Consider the following 14,791-nt stretch of genomic DNA (forward strand, 5'->3'; position numbering starts at 1 on the left):
ACCGTAAAAAAAATATGATCAATAAGTTATGACAACATAAGTTTTTACATTGCTTTAACACATCAAAATAAGTTTTTTCAAAATAAGCAATTTTCATCTTTGTTATGCTATACATGATTTTATTTTAAAGTCAGTTTAATGTAATTTAAGTTGAAATGACTTCCAATTTGACTGTACTTACAAATTTAAGGAAGCAACTTTTTTTGAGTGTGTGGTTAGGACAGGTAGGACTGGCCAGTAATGTTTTAAGGTGGAGCATAATGATGAAAAGATCCTTAAATTAATTTCCAGGGCACATACGCAGGTGTAGGGCAAACTTCAAAGTGCTCAGCAGGAGTTCAGATCTCCACAATGGATGATGTTGACAGAGACTTGGATGGACATTTGGGTAAAGATGATGTCACCACCTAGACATCCAGGCCAGGGCCATGTCTTGTTTGCGTAATTCGATGTGCAATTACTTTATTTCCCATGCAAGTTTAGAGAGATGGGTGAAATCCAGGTTTGCTGTCTGGAAAAAGTTAGCTGGAACAATTGCAAGCTGTCTAAACAACAGCCATGCTGGACTTGGCCAGTGTTCAGATGATGTTGACCATCTTAAATATCAACCTGGCTTAATCCTCAGCAGTGATCGCTCTGATAAGCTATGCAGATAAATGAAGGTCTACCAAAACCAGGCTAATACAGTAGATCATGTTCCAGGTCACCTTTTTGCACCTTGCCAAACTGTATGAAAGCTGTAAAATGCAGATTTATAATAGAAGTGACATTTGAAACTGGGAATGTGCTTATTTGTAGTGCGTAAGCCCTGATGTTTGCATGCCGACTTTATGGTGGTGCATCAAAAGTGAAGTTCCTTTATTTGCTGGCCGCTGCTGCATTTTCTTATAGAGCCATGAATCACAAGGCATTATCTTGATATGTGCTTCGCTGTTTAAGACATCAGGGATGCGGGGAGAGAGAGAGAGAGCTGTGGGGAGTGAAATATAATATCCCAGCCGGAGGTGTGCTATGCTTACCCATGCTCCTCTGCTCCGGCAGCAGGCAGTCTATTAAAGGCATTGAGGCAGTGAGGATGAGCACTGGGAGGGACCCTTTCCCCATATCAAAGCCACACACCTCCAGCTGTGGTGCTAAATGATTCTCATTTACACCACCTGCCATGTTTGTTACAAGTGTAGTTTTGTCCCGGGCAGGTAACTTTGTTTCATTGCACCAAAGAGTGAGGGATGACACCGCATACCTGCCCCAACGACTTTGTCAATGGCAATACAAGACGCTTCCAATTCCTTGGCGAATTCGTGCACGGCTTGACTCGGGTCTTCATAAGTATGTGGGTCCACATAGGTCTTGATGCCAGGCAGTCTCACTGAAAATAAAACAAAAAAACTAGATTTAAACTAGTTTTAAGGAAATGCCAGCATTTACGAGGCAGGGGGTTACCGATTCAGTTCTGTGTAGCTTTGCTGTTGTTGTGACATTTATTGCTTCTTTCTCCTGTCCGCTGCATGTTAGTAGCAACAAACAACGACTATTTGCAGTGTAAAGACAACTATATGGTCGAATAGGTACAAGAAAGAAAAGACAGAATGCGGGACCTGGGGCCAGTTGCTTAAACTTAGCCACTTATTTAGTTTGACCAAATTGCAGTTAACCAAGTAATCAATGTAATCAATGTTATTTTTTTCAATTCCAATTAGACCAATCTAGCTTTTTATGTAACACACTTCAAAAATTTAGGACCACTCTTCATGAAAAAAATTAGAGTCTTAACTTTTAAAAGTAAGCAATTTATGCAACTGGCCATAGATGTGACAAAACACAGTGAATGATGCAGAAATAATAACAACAAAACCAACTCTAAATAACTGCTTTCCAAAAGCCTCTTTTTATTGACCATTTTATAATATTGAAGTATACTGTTATGCAAAACTGGAAGAGGATATACCACCAGAATGAGTGCCTCGTCCATTTTGGATCTTCAGTTTTGCTTTACACCTGGTATTAAGATTTCTAACCCTAACATTTTGGTCGATCGGATCACCTAAATACAGGTGTAAATGAGCTTATTTTGTCCATTAGATCAAAAGATCTAAATATATTTACCATATATTTACCCACGATAGACCATCTCCTCGAAGAAATCAGGACAGAGGTGGTTGAAGGTGAACAAAAGACACGGATTAAAAGACCAGGTGTAAACAGGTATGTGTCTCCCGTGTCTACTTGTGATCCGATCGACCAAATAGCATCTTAATACCAGGTGTAAACAGGGCCTAAGTTACGAATCTCTGGCCATACAGCGCTCAATGCTGAATCAAGAGGCTTGCTGTTGGTTGGCACTGCAAATTTATGTGTCACCAAAGTTGAGTCCAAAGCAAAATTCGCTTATGCAAATTTCTTCGCCACCAGATGTTCATCAGCCGAAATTATTCATCATGCCGATTAGAATAGAAATGACTGGATTTTGTTTATGAAATTTTGCAGAGCAACGATAAAATGAAAATGTACCATAAAGTTGACATGAAACAGAAATTGTGATTGCCTTTTCTTCTGTATTGTGACATATGATTTTGTTCATCAGGAATTAATTGGGTCATTGTTGTTATTGGCCAGTCATCGCACTGGTGCACACATCATCAGAAAAGAGATGTGTTTCCATTAAATATTACGAGATTATGGTGACTTTACTTAAGCTATATCTACAAAATTTTGTTTGTACTGTATGTTTATCAATTCAGGCCGAATTAATTGGAGAAGTTTGACGTGGCATTAGAAAAAAAGCCTAACTAGAATGTGTGAGCAGTAAAAACTGTAAAAATACTGATGCTTGTGAGCAGCATTTGCTGTGCTTGGGAGGTCCAGTGGAAAAAATACCATATTCCGTCACATAGGTTGTTGATTTGAATCTAAACGATAGAAAGCTAAGGTTGTCAAGAAACGCAATTTGCTGGGTTTCAAGATGGATAGGTCTATTATGGATGACCTAATCAGGTACCTAAGCTATAGTCCTACAGGGCAGCTCATGCAGGTTAATCTAAGAGAAATTGTGTGGGCCTCCATTAAATTTCCTTCCTGATACCTCTGCCAGTGTGAAAAATGGTAGCATATGGACAATTGGCTTGCTGTGACTCGGGAGCAAAGGGATATTATAAAAACCTTAGTCGTTACTAGGTTTTTGTGGGCTGTCTGACATTTAAAAATAAATACCACAGCAAAACTTTGTTTTTATTTTTACTATTTGTAAGGAATGAGTAAATCCTTGGAAAGATCCTGAATACTTGCAGGACTGAAGAATTATTGAGATTTATATATACTCACAGTGGCCGTTGCCAAAGGGCAGCCTCTTTTCATCTGGATGTTTGGACTTGCTATATCTACACAACCTGTCAATTAAAGTGATGAAAAGCGTTAATTATTCTTAACAGCTTTAATTGGAACATTTTTCTTCTCTAAATGATGTACAAAGAGACTTAAAACCTGAACAGACAAAAGTCAGAGCCAGGAACAACTTGACTGTTTTGCTTTGCTATGAGGCATGACAGTATTCTGGGGTCCTATAATAAGCCATAAATTCATGCACTTTCAGTGGTGCAGTCTGCCAAAATCAGCCCCTCTGCATGACATGACACTTGACTCTCAGGGTGCCCGTTACATTCGGCAAAGCAGGGGCAGGAAAAATAACAAAGCTTCTGCCAAGTGAATCGTCTACAACTATATATAGGCAGCAGTCATGAAGGGTCACACATTTTCATACTTCATATCTGAAGGGTGGGAGATCAAGGGTCCTGGGGAGAGACTTCAGACAGCAAAGTGACAGCTTCAAGATGGGCACACTTAAACCCCTGTGTGACTGTGGTTTGAGTGACAGACAGACCTGCTAATCACAATGTAGAGCACCACAGTGAGGAGGATGATGGCCACAGCGGAGGAGATAGCGATCAGCACTACCTGACTGTTCTCACTGGAGATGGAAAAGGCTGGGTAGAGAGAGAGAGAGAGAGAGAGAGAGAGAGAGAGAGAGAGAGAGAGAGAAAGGGGGATTATTATGTTCACAGTGGACAGATTATGTAGCTTTTCAAGGGCTTTCTTTGCTGCTCAAGGTCAATTAACACAAATGTATCATTTCATTTGATTGTTCTTCTTTATTCACTCTAAAAAATGCTGGGTTAAAAACCCAAAATATGTTGAAAATTAACATTTATGAACATTAAATATAACAATTAAACAATAAACATTTATTAAATTGTTTATTAATAAATGTTCACCTTTTGATTATTATGTGTCTGATTTTTAATTTCAAACCCAACTTGGGTTGTTTTTAACCCAGCATTTTTTCATGGCATCATCAAAATAATGGCATTATCTGCCACTAACCCTAAAACCCCCTGTCCACAGATCATAACTCAATACTTCATACAGACTGAAAAAAGTCTTAATTGTATAGAATGTATAGAAAATATATAGAAAAAAGAGCTTTATTGTGTCGAATGTGCACTTGAAGGGTACTTCAAATCTTAAAAATATATTTAAAAAATATGTACATGCAGATAATACAATATTAATATGAAAGGCCACTTAAGTGTAAAAGACTACACTTTCATGTTTTTTTGTAACAATTTGTAACAATTACATACACTTTTTAAAAATGAATTTTGCAATAATGTCAAATTAAAAGTTTTATTTTGAAGTTGTCTTTAAAATCCTATTTTAATAAAACTTTTTTTTCATGTTTTATGCGTTGACTAACATACTAATGTTACATGTACGGTGTCCTGTGACCTAGTTTTTCCCCAGTCTGTCTTATTAGTTCATTTGATCCACCTGTGTCTTGTTAATTATCCCATCACCTCGTTTAGTTCCTTTGTTAGTCTCTTGTATTTATATCCTGTGTTTGCCCTCATTCTTCGTCTGTTCTCGTTTGTATCAACACGTGTGTATGCTGTCTCTCTCTGTTTGGAATTAAAGTATTGTTATATTCGTCATCTTCATCGTCGTTGTGCTTGTCCCTACAACCACACGTAACAACTAAAGAACATGGAACGTATAATTTTAAGTGTAGTGTGTTATTCAATATTACATTTAAAGTTAATATTTTGTAAATGTACTAAATTGCACCATCATTGAAACACCAGATATACATAAATGCTTGTCAGTATTTTCAGCAGTGCACCACTTTAACCATATTTCAATGAAAATAAAAGTAATTCTGAAATTGCATAAAGTACATAACGATGTACTTAAGTGGGTAAGAAAAGCACTATAAAGTTCAGCTAATTGCATTTAAAATTTAAACTATTTTACTTTTTCAATTAATTGCAGCTAACATGGAATTAAGTGTCCGAAACCATTACATTCAGTTCACACTAGTATATTCTTTTAAAGTGTATTATATTTGTAATATTTACTCTTTTTTAAGCTAGGACAGTTTCAGCTTTCATGAGTTTAACAGGGTCACAGTGAATTTAAATTTTAAGTAATTGTGTGCATATTTTCGTTCACAACATGTTAACACAACAAAATAAAAAATTTTTTTTTTTAGACTTTTTAGGTAATTTTCCACATTTTAAGTAGTTCCCATTTGTAGCTAAAACACCAGAAAAATGTGGAAAATGTGTAATGTGAAAAATACTGTACAGTTATTTTGTTAGCTTCATAAACACTGTCTGTTTTCCTTTAGGAGATGACAGCAAGTTTGGAACAATCCTGTATCCTCAATCCATTCTTAATCAAAGTTGAATGCAAGATTTTAAATATTTATCATAAATATGTGACATGACAGCACAGGGTTTTCTTTGTATCGGATGATGTTGACACATATTGAGTGATGACAAAGAAGACTCATTTTGTGAGAAAATGGAAGCAGCAGGAGGTTCCATGCCGACGTAAATCAATAATTCTGGATATATACTGAACAGATTAATCCAAAATCATTTATATTTTTAGATCTGTAGCTTTTTGACCAAGTACTTAATAATCAAGACATCAGAATAATTAATAAATCAATGTTGAGCAATAAACTTCTGCCAATCATTATGATGCTACTCATTTCCAATAGATGATTATTTTACACAATATATGCACACTTCGTACACATTAAAACATTTTTTTTTATTATGGAATAGCTGGTGACTGAGAAACATAATTCCATATTCAGACCTTTTCTGCATAAATTATGATCTCATTTGTGCTTTGGTGTATATTTCACACCAGCTATAAGTGTAGAGGTGCCTATAGATCTCTGATCATGCCCAGAAACCTGTGGAGAGCCACTCACAGTATCATTTCATTACATGAGTGTGCATTGATTTCCTATAAATGTTTCATTAGATAAAAAGGCCTTCAGCAATGATGCTCCACAATATAGGGTTTACAAGTGCTTAATAGTGTTGCAGACAACAGCTGCCAGCCATCACGGGACAAAAGATGCAGCATGTATCCTTTTAACCATGTGGTTTACTGTGTGAATGACTTGCTAGACAGTGTAGGAGATGAGAAATCAAGAGAATTGCGACTATATTGTCTATATATGTTCTGCATGGCTGTGAATATATTGAATCCAGCGTGGTGACTAGGGGAGTGCGACTGTAAATAGAGAACAGTATGACAGGAAGTAAGTAAATGCTTACAGTCTGGACTGGTCTCAAACTCAAACTTGCGACTGCTACCGCCGTAACCGGCAGCGGTGCGTGCTCTGATCTGCAGCAGGTAGGTAGTGTCAGGTTTTAGTCCATTCAGTGTAACATTTGTGCCCTTCGACCTCAGGATGGTGTAGCTGGTTTCTTGTTCCTGCTGTAGGAAATAAACCAAGAGGAGAACAGAAAGGAGATAAATTAGTTTCAGCATGAACAACTGAGCATCTTTTGCCTGCATTAACAATGCTAGATTAATGAATCCGATTAATGGTGACTCAAATACATCTTTTATGATATTTTTGGTTATTATAATGTACAGTATAATATCACAACATATTTTACTTCAAAATCTCATATACACTACTGTTCAGACGTTTGGGGTTGGTAAGGGTTTTTAATGTTTTTGATAAGTCACATGCTCACCAAGGCTAAATTTATTTGATCCAAAATACATTGTAAAAAACTTTTTGAAGTTGTAAATGAAACAAAGATTGAGTATATTTTGCAAGAAAATATTATTTGTCGTTCTACTCAAAAATTCAATGTGTTGCTGCTTTCTGTTTACTAGCAGTTTCTGAGTATTTTTTTTAAGAGATCATAACCAATTTTTTTGGTTATGTACACATACAGTATGTACAGTAAAAAAAAAAAAAAAAAGTTTTCAGTTTTCTATTTCAATATATTTTAAAATGTAATATCTTTCTGTGATGCCAAAGCTGAATTTTCAGCATCAGTACTCCAGTCAGTCATGTGATCCATCAGAAATCATTCTAATATGCTGATTTAGTACTTGAGAAACATTGCCTATTATTTTTAATGTTTTGCTGCTTAATATTTTTGTGAAAGCCAAGATACATTTTAGGATTCTTTCATGAATAAAAAGTTCAAAATAACAGCATTCATTTTAATTAGAAATGTTTGTGACTTCATCAATGTCTTTAGATAAATTTAGTCCACCCTAGCAGAATAAAAGTATTATTAAAAAAAAAAAAAAGAAAAAAAAATCTTACTGACCCCAAACTTTTGAACAGTAGTGTATTTCTGAGTAACAGGATATTTAATAAGACAATGTAGGCCGGGAATTTTATCCAACATGATCTGAATTGATTAAGTGGGCGTATTTTCAATTTTATTGAAGCTTAAGAATCAAACATTTTTAAAAAATAATTTCCTATTAAAGTAGATGCATGTTTAGCATCTACACTGAAAATAGCTGCCTGGGACGGTTACTAATATGGATTGACTTGCCTTAAAGGGATTTCAGAGCAACCCCAGGCCACTTACGCAGAGCCTTGTCTTAAACATGACTAGTGAGCATTTGAAGTAAATCATATCTCATTAGAGACATACAAAGATATCCGTCTGTCTGAGATCTGACCAGTCAAGCGGACAGGAAAGGGACATCCCGGCCGGACGGGAAAATGCCTGCTCATCAGGAGCTACTTGGGACAGTGCCAGCTCATCTTAATATACTGTCACCTTCATTTCACATTTTTATGGCTTTCCTAAAGATTTCTGTGGTACGTTGATCCTCTCTACAAGAAAAAAAAAAAAAAAAAAAAAACCCTAACTGATTTATGGGGCGTCTTTGCTTTCAAACCATTGTTTCCAGATGTTTCTCTGACTGGAAAAAGAGGCAAGAGTTGAATGAGAAAAAGTGGAGGTTTCAGTTGTTTATTGTAGGAGTCCAGAAAAGAGGGAAAACATCCCACAAACAGAGGGATCACTCATTTGCCGGTATTATCCAGCACATTCATCCATCCAACCTATCAGTCTTCAGTCATAACTAGTGTTATGGCAAAACTTCAAAAGTTCATTTGCATTTTTCTCCATCGTTGACCTCTAAGAATAGCTCACTTGTCCACACTGTAGATATTGAATTTCCCCATGCTGAACTAATTAATGGCAAATGAGATTTGAAAGCATCTTTTCGAGGGTTGGCAAACACGTAACAGATTAAGCTCTATTGGGTTTCATGTCTAGACTACATGTGCTAATAGGATTCTTGATGCGCTATGGTATGGACCATAATTGTCAAATGTCACTATATCAGAGATGTAGTGTACAGTTACATACGCTGGATTTCTTTGAATATCCTCTGCTTATCCACTAATCAGAAACAAATAAAACAGCAATAAAAGTGCAGCCACATTTATAACAATGTGATAGCAAATAGACAAGAAACAAGGCTTTTAAAGTGCTCAAACAGATGTAAAATGGATGATGATACTACCAAGTGATAAAAAGTGACATTAAAAGACTTTTACATTATTATAAAAAAAAAAAAAAAAAAAAAAGCGCACAACCATTCTGAACATTGATAATAATAAGAAATGTTTCTGGAGGAGCAAATCAGCATATCAGAATGATTTCTGAAGGATCATGTGACACTGAAAATAATAAATATTAAATTTAAAATTATATTTTAATTAAAATATATCACAACAGAAAATAATAATATCTCACAATATTGCAATGTTTTTTGATCAAATAAATGCAGCCTGGGTGAACATGAGACCCCGAACTATAGAAAGAAAGTGTTTTAATTTTGAGAAATTATGATTAATGTTAATAGATTGTTGGCATATATATGATTGTAGAATTATAAAATAAAATTATAAAATTATATATCAATTATTACATAGTAGTAATATAGTATTAATTAAAAAAAAAAAAAAAAAAAAAAAAAAAAAAAAAGACCAAGTCACTCAAATAATTTGGCTAAATGTACCTCAAATTTATTTAACATTTCTAAAGCCTAAGAAATGTGATAAGCATGAAATAAAATCAACAAATATGCACACGCAATATGCGTCTTTACTGCTTAAATACACATTTCACCACATAAGTAATAATATTTGACGTTGACCAGACTTATACAATCAAAACCAGACCGCTGGTTTAGTTTGAACATGTTACTTAGAACATTCAAAACAAATGAAAAACCATATTTTATCAGCATTGCATGGTTTTTATTCACATGTTCTGCGATGACGGCGTTAGATCATAGATGGTCTTGTACTTGGCCTTACATCTGTCATTGCGGATGAGCTTTGGAAGTTTTGCAATGTGATAATGTTGATATTATTAGAACTCAGAATCCTATATATTTTTTAGCAACCACTGCAATTTCAGGAAGGAAATAGACCTTTTTTAAATCTTAAGTCAAGAATTAAGATAGGACATTCTATAATAAGCCACAGAAGCCTAAATCTCCAGCAATATTTTAGAAACGGGGTATTATACAGCACTTTTTGAATGAAGAACTAATCCAAAAAAGCTCTTTCCTGGGGTGCCCAAAGAGCCTGTAAGTGTCACCAGTGAACATTTGTTTGTAAAAAGTGATTTCATCTGTATATCTAGCAGTTTTATAAATGTGGTAGGACGTCTACTGACACAACCCATGATGGAAAGAAGCATCCATATGATGTAGCGGGACTCTAGTGGAAACCCAGTGACTAATGCAAACATCACATTTGATCTGGATCTGAAGACAATCATTTCTACTTCTTTCCCGAACGCAGCACAGAAACCATTTCAAATCTTTGGACTCTGAATGCAAAGCCACAAATGGAGCGCATCAGGTTTTATGATTTGAGGAGGCCTCGAATATAAATTCACTCTGCCATGGAAGACGAAACCAATACCTTGCGTCGTATTGTATCCGTCTCTGTTTGAGTCATAAATCTTTTCACAGGTTGTCACCGTTCACTGCTCACGACATCATGTGATCAGATGGAAATCATACACAGGTGTGTCTAAATTTTCGCTGCAAAAAATATATTCTTACCATATGTCCTAGGTCCGCATCAGCCACCTCCCAGCTCTAGGGTTTGACAAGGCGTGCAATTGTTACTTTTCGACAAGTGCGCTATTGGTGGAATTTAATATGCTTGTCATGTTCTACTTTGACAGTCTAAATATTGCAATCTGGGCTTACAGCCTTCCTCTCCGCTAAAGATGAAATTCTGTAAATATGAAATGGATTTTCCAAAGCATTCCCTCCATTTCAGTTTGAGGAGAAATAAACATTCTCAAATACACTGCGAGATCAATACGATAAACGGACAAAATAATCAAAAATGCGAACCATTTCACTTGCATGAAGAACATTAAAAACACCGCTTTCAGAGTGTTGCCAAAAAGACAAGAACGATCGGGATGCTGTAACGTCAGGGAAACATGAGCCAGAGCGCTCAAGTATTTAGAGATGCTTGAACTGTAAGGCTCTTTCCCCCTTCATAGCATTGTTAATTTGATATATACACACAAAGAGCAGAGTTTTTCCCCTCTGGCATATAATCAAAAAGAGATTTATTTTAAGTGAAGCAACATGGACCTTTTGGACCTCCGGATTGGATGACGCTTTCTCACAGGAGCTGCATCACTCCGGTAACCACGCATCCCGATGCCTTTTTGAGAATCCATTAAGTGCAGTTTGTTTGATTTTGCGCTATACAACATTATGCAGTGTAAACATCATGGTGTTTTTGAACTCTGCCCGTTGATGCCACATTTCCTTTGAAAAGTCACTTAGCGATTCTAGCTCTCTTTTATGAGGTTTATATGTTCAAGTCTGCGGCCAGTGTGTCAGTGAATCCGGTAAGAAGATTTGGGGCCCCCTTTCCTTCTCAATGTGTGTTTTGTGAGAGTAAAGGTGGCTTGTTATCGTCTGCCAGCCTAGATCAAGGGGCACCAAGGGCCTTACCGAGGGTGTCCCTGGCTTTTCCACATGGCAGCAGCAGTTGTGTAGGATTTGGGCGACTCCAGCTATGCCTGATGAAGCAATGCCTCACAAGGCTGTGTAATTAACAGGAATCAATGGAGAGAAGGACTAGATTTTATTGTGAACGGGGAACACTGTGCCACCCAGGGTCAAGGAGGATTTCAGGAGCCCCCGAGTGTACCTGTGCCAGAAAATGGCCCATGATGAGCTGTCTTTTGCTTGCAAATAAGGAGCTTAGGGCCAAGCGAAAGCATTTCCACAAGCAGAGATTTGGGCCTCACTGATCTCACTGAAAGGCACATCACAAAGGTCCTCTGTAGGAAGCACAGAGTACAACGAATCTAACCATACTCATTTTTTGCCAGCAGATGGAAAAGCAATATCAGCATATTTGGATTTATTGTAAATGTTGAACGCATTCTGAGTTTGTAACTCCCCAAAAGGTCAACTTATAAAGTTTGCCCGTTCAAAAAATTCAGATGAAACATGCAGGCCCAACTTTCTTCAAGTAGTTCAAGCTGTTTCTATGGCTAACTTATTAGCTCATTCTGCAGAAGCTTAGGTTACATAACAGTTGTTTTTTGTTCAGTGTTAATCTTCATACGGTAAATCTGAGGCCGTAATAAACCCTGTTTGGAAATAAATCCCCCGTTAACTCCGAGAGCCCTGTCAAAATTACTTAACAGATAATGCTTAAAATAAAATTTAGAATAAAGTGCCATTCAAAAGTCAGTATGATTAAAAAAAATAAATAAAAAATACTTTTATTCAGAAAGGACACATTAAATTGATCAAAAGTGACAGTAAAGACTTTTTTATGTTGTAACAAAAAGAATTTGATTTCACATTCATGCTGTTCATTTGAAAGTTCTATTCATAATAATAATCCTGGAAAAAAAAAAAAAATCATGGTTTCCACTAAAAATATTAAGCAGCACAACTGTTTTCAAAATATGAATAATTAGAAGATATGTTTCAGCATATTAGAATAATTTCTGATCATGTAACAATGAAGACTGAAGTAATAGCTGCTGAAAAATCAGCTTTGCATCACAAAAATAAATTAAATTTTTTAATATACTGAAAAAGAAAATACTTGTGATAATACTTGTAATAATATTTTACAATATTACTGTTTTACTGTATTTTTTTAAATAAAATATATGCAGCCTTGGTGAGCATAAGATACTTTTAAAAACATTTTTAAAAATCTTACCGACCCCAAACTGTATTTGGGGTATTCAGAAATGATTTTGCTGCCATATGAAATTAAGCAACACTGTGCATATTATGTAATTTTTAGGGCCATTGAGTTTCATAAAAAGCATGTGTTTGCATGAATCATTTTAAACTGTTTGTTTTAATGAATCTATTCAATAAACAAACATAAAAATCTTAAACATAAATCTTTTTAAAGATTAACTGTGTATATGTGTATATATAATATATATATATATATATATATATATATATATATATATATATATATATATATATATATATATATATATATATATATATATATATATATATATATACATATTGAAATTCATTTGAAATCAGCCACCTCAAAGTAAACACACAAATCTCAAAAGTCAGAAGGCTGATAAATATCTAGATATCATTTTTCTTTTTGCTACATCACTCAGCCCTAGTATTTGGAGAATGGAAAGCACAGACTGAAATGAGCTGCTTGTCTACAATATTGGCATGAGCTTTCAATTTTGAACTTTTAAGACCTTTTTGTCATGATGAAGATGAACCATGTCTTGGAGACAACCAAATCCTGTCTACAATTTCACTATGTGCGTCTCTGTGTGGTCATACAGTCAAACCATTTACCCACAAAGCTACGGAATGTTTTTGCTGCGGGAAGAATTCTGGATGGTTGCCATTGGAGACTGTTCTAGGGCTTTCTTTCACACCCTTAGATCCCCTGCCAGTTCGGGAGAGGAGTCTCCCACAATGTCAGGGCCCAGTTAAGTTCCAAACCCAGAGTCGCGCTTTCTTTAGAGTGAGGGAGACGTTACCCACTTCACCTAGGAGCAGAAGACATCACAAGATCTGACAGCATGAAAGAGCCCTCTGAAAACTGACCCTAAAAGAGCAGTGCTGATGTGGCACAACAATACTGACCCTCAATCAAGACTACGGCTCATTAATCATATGGCATCTGTAGGAAACCAGCGGAAGGCCCGACCGGAGTGGGTTGTGACAGGAGAGGAGAGATTGTGTTAAGGCTTTTTTTTTTTTTAGATGGGCAAGCATGGGCTTGCAGCCCACAAGGGCTTTAATGGGCAGGTGGTGTTTAGATCAGTGCCTCCAGTGTTACAAGACCAAAGCCGAGATCATCTGGCACTTTCACAGATTGTTAAGAAGGCTTAAAATGAACTGACCTGGTCAGTGACTACTAAGCAATGTTTCCTCTAAACTGCCTGTGCACTTCCTACACAGACTGAAAGAAATCTGTGCAGAAGACAGACTCAGAAAGGATAGAGAAAAAAAAAAAAAAGAAAAAAAAAAGAATAGTCACAAATTAAACTGGAGTACATCTGCATGTTCTTATTTTGAATTTGGAACTGGAGCTATGAGAAATTGTGTGCATAAATACACAATGCCGATTAACTGTAAGCCCACGGAGGCCATGCATTATTATTATAATTATATAATTAATTATTATTTTCTGTCTTGCTCTTTGCACATTTTTCCATCCATCCATCCATAGATATATATTTAGACAGTTTATATATTTAGACAGACACGCAATTTGTCTACTGTCTAAAGTTAACAATCAAATTGTGGACTGCATGATTCAAGTCGTAGTATTATTTTGATTAATTTTTTTATATTTAATAATATTAATATTATTAACAACAACCATAATAATAATAATAATAATAATAATAATTTTAATTATAATTTGATGAGTTGTTGCTGTTATTATTATTGTATAATGTTAATAAAACTATTATTGATATCATGAAATCAGATTACTTATGGTATAAAACGAAGAGGGTATAAAAAAAGTCTAATATAGAAATTAACTACGCTTTATATAGTTTTTTTTTTAAATGTTATATTATGATATATTTATACAGAATAAATAACAGTTTATTACATTATTAAGTGTTATTATATAGCAGTGGCGAGGCTACATAAGGGCCAGGGTAGCACTGACCCACTCAGATTGACAGCTAGTCCACCCAATCAAATGAGACACAATATATATGAAAAAAACAAAAGTTTTATTTAAATTCGGAATTGATTATATATTGCCTAGAAAGTGCGCAAAGAGCAGCCCCTTTTTAATCACTAAAAACTTCATTTAACCACTAAAACCACTAAAAAAGTCATTCATCTCACCAAGTTCTGCTATAATGAGTGCAGAGCTGTCTGCACTGCACAATGAATCCGGCGTTTTGAGAGATGA

The 14,791-nt window shown here is 35.6% G+C and overlaps 1 protein-coding gene across 2 annotated transcripts in view; it reads right to left on the reverse strand.

Annotated features, from left to right (window-relative positions):
• The window catches only part of epha3 (eph receptor A3), a 135,046-nt gene that overhangs the window by 33,484 nt on the left and 86,771 nt on the right, over positions 1 to 14,791 (reverse strand). For both annotated transcript variants that reach the window (XM_067410714.1, XM_067410715.1), the window contains exons 7-10: positions 6,630 to 6,792; positions 3,878 to 3,980; positions 3,322 to 3,386; positions 1,244 to 1,369 (exon numbers count right to left, since the gene is read on the reverse strand). In XM_067410714.1, coding sequence (XP_067266815.1) covers positions 1,244 to 1,369; positions 3,322 to 3,386; positions 3,878 to 3,980; positions 6,630 to 6,792 — 457 coding nt within the window. The remainder of the gene's footprint in view (positions 1 to 1,243; positions 1,370 to 3,321; positions 3,387 to 3,877; positions 3,981 to 6,629; positions 6,793 to 14,791) is intronic.

The sequence above is a fragment of the Chanodichthys erythropterus genome, chromosome 14 (assembly GCF_024489055.1).
Source record: "Chanodichthys erythropterus isolate Z2021 chromosome 14, ASM2448905v1, whole genome shotgun sequence".
Taxonomy (NCBI): domain Eukaryota; kingdom Metazoa; phylum Chordata; class Actinopteri; order Cypriniformes; family Xenocyprididae; genus Chanodichthys; species Chanodichthys erythropterus.